The 3,181-nt window shown below is 50.2% G+C and overlaps 1 protein-coding gene across 1 annotated transcript; it reads left to right on the forward strand.

Moving 5' to 3' along the window:
* The first annotated feature begins 2,117 nt into the window (after positions 1-2,117).
* On the forward strand, positions 2,118-2,960 carry LOC138378105 (centromere protein V-like protein 3). Its single transcript, XM_069463399.1, has one exon. It carries the CDS (start codon positions 2,118-2,120, stop codon positions 2,958-2,960), a length of 843 nt encoding a protein of 280 aa, XP_069319500.1.
* Positions 2,961-3,181: the final 221 nt, after the last annotated feature.

The following is a 3,181-nucleotide window of genomic DNA, read 5'->3' on the forward strand; positions in this document are numbered from 1 at the left end:
TATCTTGAATGTAATCAAGCCTTTAGACCTTACTTTCAGTTGTATAGGAATGTGAACAAATATGAACCTGAAAGAGCTAGTCCTTAAAGATGGATCCTGAGTGGCTAACTGGGCCTAAATTTAAAATAGAGCCAAGAGTCTATTTGCTGATTAGAAGTCACACCTGTGCTTCCAGTTCCCCCAAAACCAGCACCTTTTTAGCTTTGGGACTTTCACTGCTCACTTGAACCAACTAATCAGAGCTCACCTGCCTCAACCAATCAGGGCTCAGATATGTTAACCAATCAGGGTTTACCTGCATCAACCAATGAGGGCTTGGTTATAACAACCAATCAGAACACAGCTGCATTGACCAATCAGAACTAATCAAGTTTCAATCCTTCATTTATGGACTTGATTGGGTACCTGGGTGGAAACATTTGATATAAAACCTGAGCTTTCCAGTTCTCTGGAAGGCATCTTGCTTTTACAGTAAGGCTGTGACTCTCTATTTGCAAATTGTTCACTGGTATAGTCACTTTCCTCCAAATTCCTTTTCAGAGAAGTTTTGTTCACAGGAAATATATTAGATAGATGAACAATCAAATGACATCACAAGGAAGCAATCAGACAAAATCAGCAGATAATTGGCTTGGTCTATTCAAAAAAATGTTGGTGAGATTGTTCTAGATTAAAGAGACTTAAAAGGACATGTAACCCAAAATTGCTGTGTGAATTTAGGTAGAGTCTGTGTTGGGGGGAGAATCCTTTTACAAAACACATTTAGGAAACAATTTGGGAAGTTTAAATATCTGCTGGGAGTTAGATGATATTAGGAAATCATTATTGACTTGTAGGTATGATGATGATATTGTGAAAGAATATGTCTTTATAGTGCTGAAATATTGAGACAAAATGGCATTAATATATCTTAAAAATGTTTTCAAAAAATATATACACATATGCATGCATCTAGATAGATACAACAAAATGTTAAAAATCACTGAATCTAGGTTGAGCGGATTTGTGCATCTCTGTTTACAGCCCTTATGTAGATGTCACTACTTAAGAAGTCGTTTTGGGGCCCGGGTGTGGTGGCTCACGCCTGTAATCCTAGCACTCTCGGGGGCCAAGGCGGGTGGATCGCTCGAGGTCAGGAGTTCGAGACCAGCCTGAGCAAGAGCGAGACCCTGTCTCAACTAAAAAAAAAAAAAAATAGAAAGAAATGATCTGTACAGCTAAAAATATACATATAGAAAAAAATTAGCCGGGCATGGTGGCACATGCCTGTAGTCCCAGCTACTCCGGAGGCTGAGGCAGGAGGATTGCTTGAGCCCAGGAGTTTGAGGTTGCTGTGAGCTAGGCTGACGCCATGGCACTCTAGCCCGGGCAACAAAGCGAGACTCTGTCTCAAAAAAAAAAAAAAAGTGGTTTTTGGAAGGCTTCTCATTGTTTGCCCAGGTGCTGATTCTCTCCCCTGGCCATGCCCAAGGATCAATTAAATCAATCTCCAAAGAACAAAGTTTCCGCTTCATATTCATGACTTCCAGAGCTATTAATTTGCTCTTGGCACTGATGGACAAATCAGTGTATCACTTCTTCTTTTACTCCCTGTCCTTAGAGTAGGAATTTAAACAAGTGACTTTTTGGCCCGTATTGATGCTAACAGTTTCTCTGGTTGGGTTCAGCAATGTGACATAATATTGTGGGTCATCATCTTTACTACCCCTAACTTAGGTACAAGTGTTTACACACTACATACTCTCACCCCGAAAGGCTATGTGTGTGTATGTGTCCACCTGTGTCTTCTATAGTAGTCTAATGATGCTTTTTGTGGACTGTCCTACCTGCTGCTGTGTGCTAACAAAAGATCTACAGCATTTTCAGTGTTTTAATATTTTAGGGTTAGGCTGCGGATCTGAATCAACAATACAAAATATCATTTAGGAGAAGGGGCAGCTGATAGGCTCAGCCAGAATTTCAGGCCAGCAAAGGCTGTTTTGATAGGGTCAAGGGAAGGGTCTCTCTGCAGCACATTCAACACGTGGCCAATCCTGCTGGTGCAGACAAGGAGGCAGCCCAGTGACTGAGTAGGAAATGAGGGCCCGGGGGCACACGCTTAGCAGGCTGCGAGCGCCATGGGCAGAGTGAGGAACCGAGCGACTGCTCGGCGGCGGAGGCGAAAGCGGCCCGGGGAGTCTCCCGCCGCCTGCGCAGCCATCGCGGTCATGGGCGCCAGCCGCCCGCGGTGTCCCCGTGTCCAAGTCGGGGTCGGGGTCGGGAGCCAAGCGGCCGGGAGGGAGCGAGCGGCGGCCAAGAGGTGGCGGGGAAGGTCGCGGCGGAAGCGCTGGTGGCGGAGGGTCCGGGAGGCCCGCCTCAAAGATCTGCTGTCCCCCGCGCCACCCGCGAACCCGCTGGCGCCCGCCGCGTCCCCCCAGGAGCTGGACCTGGGCGCGCAGCGCGAGCGCTGGGAGACGTTCAGGAGGCTGCGGGGCCTCAGCTGCGAGGGCGCCGCCAAGGTCCTGCTGGACACCTTCGAGTACCCGGGCTTGGTGTATCACACCGGGGGCTGCCACTGCGGCGCGGTCCGCTTTGCGGCCTGGGCCCCCGCAGACCTGCGCGTGCTGGATTGCAGCTGCAGGCTGTGCAAGAAGAAGCAGCACCGCCACTTCCTGGTGCCGGCCGCGCGCTTCACGCTCCTCCAGGGCGCGGAGAGCATGGTCACCTACCGATCCAACACGCACCCGGCGCTGCACAGCTTCTGCCGCAGGTGCGGGGTGCAGAGTTTCCACGCAGCTGTCTCTGACCCCCGGGTGTACGGCGTCGCCCCGCACTGCCTGGACGCCGGCACCGTGCGCAGCGTGGTCGTCGAGGAAGTCGACGGTGGCGAGCAGGAGCAGGAGGCCACCAAGGAGCACAAGACCACGCAGAACGCGTCCACCCAGGCAGCCCCCGCCTGTCCTCTGGAAAAGGAGCAGTGACTGGGGCCGAAACAGGCCCCCGGGCGCCCCTCCGGGGAATCTCCGCAGTCCTTGTAAAAAAAAAAAAAAAAATATTGTGTGAAAGAGCTCTGTTTCTGAACTGCAAACCTGTTGTGTTGCTCTGAGCTTCTCTTCCAGTGTTTTCCTTTCCCCTCCAGTAATGTGCACCGGACTCGCTTCTGATCCAAAACCTGAACACACGTTTGTCTGTGTACAACGAT

Source organism: Eulemur rufifrons, chromosome 30 (genome assembly GCF_041146395.1).
Source record: "Eulemur rufifrons isolate Redbay chromosome 30, OSU_ERuf_1, whole genome shotgun sequence".
Lineage (NCBI taxonomy): Eukaryota > Metazoa > Chordata > Mammalia > Primates > Lemuridae > Eulemur > Eulemur rufifrons.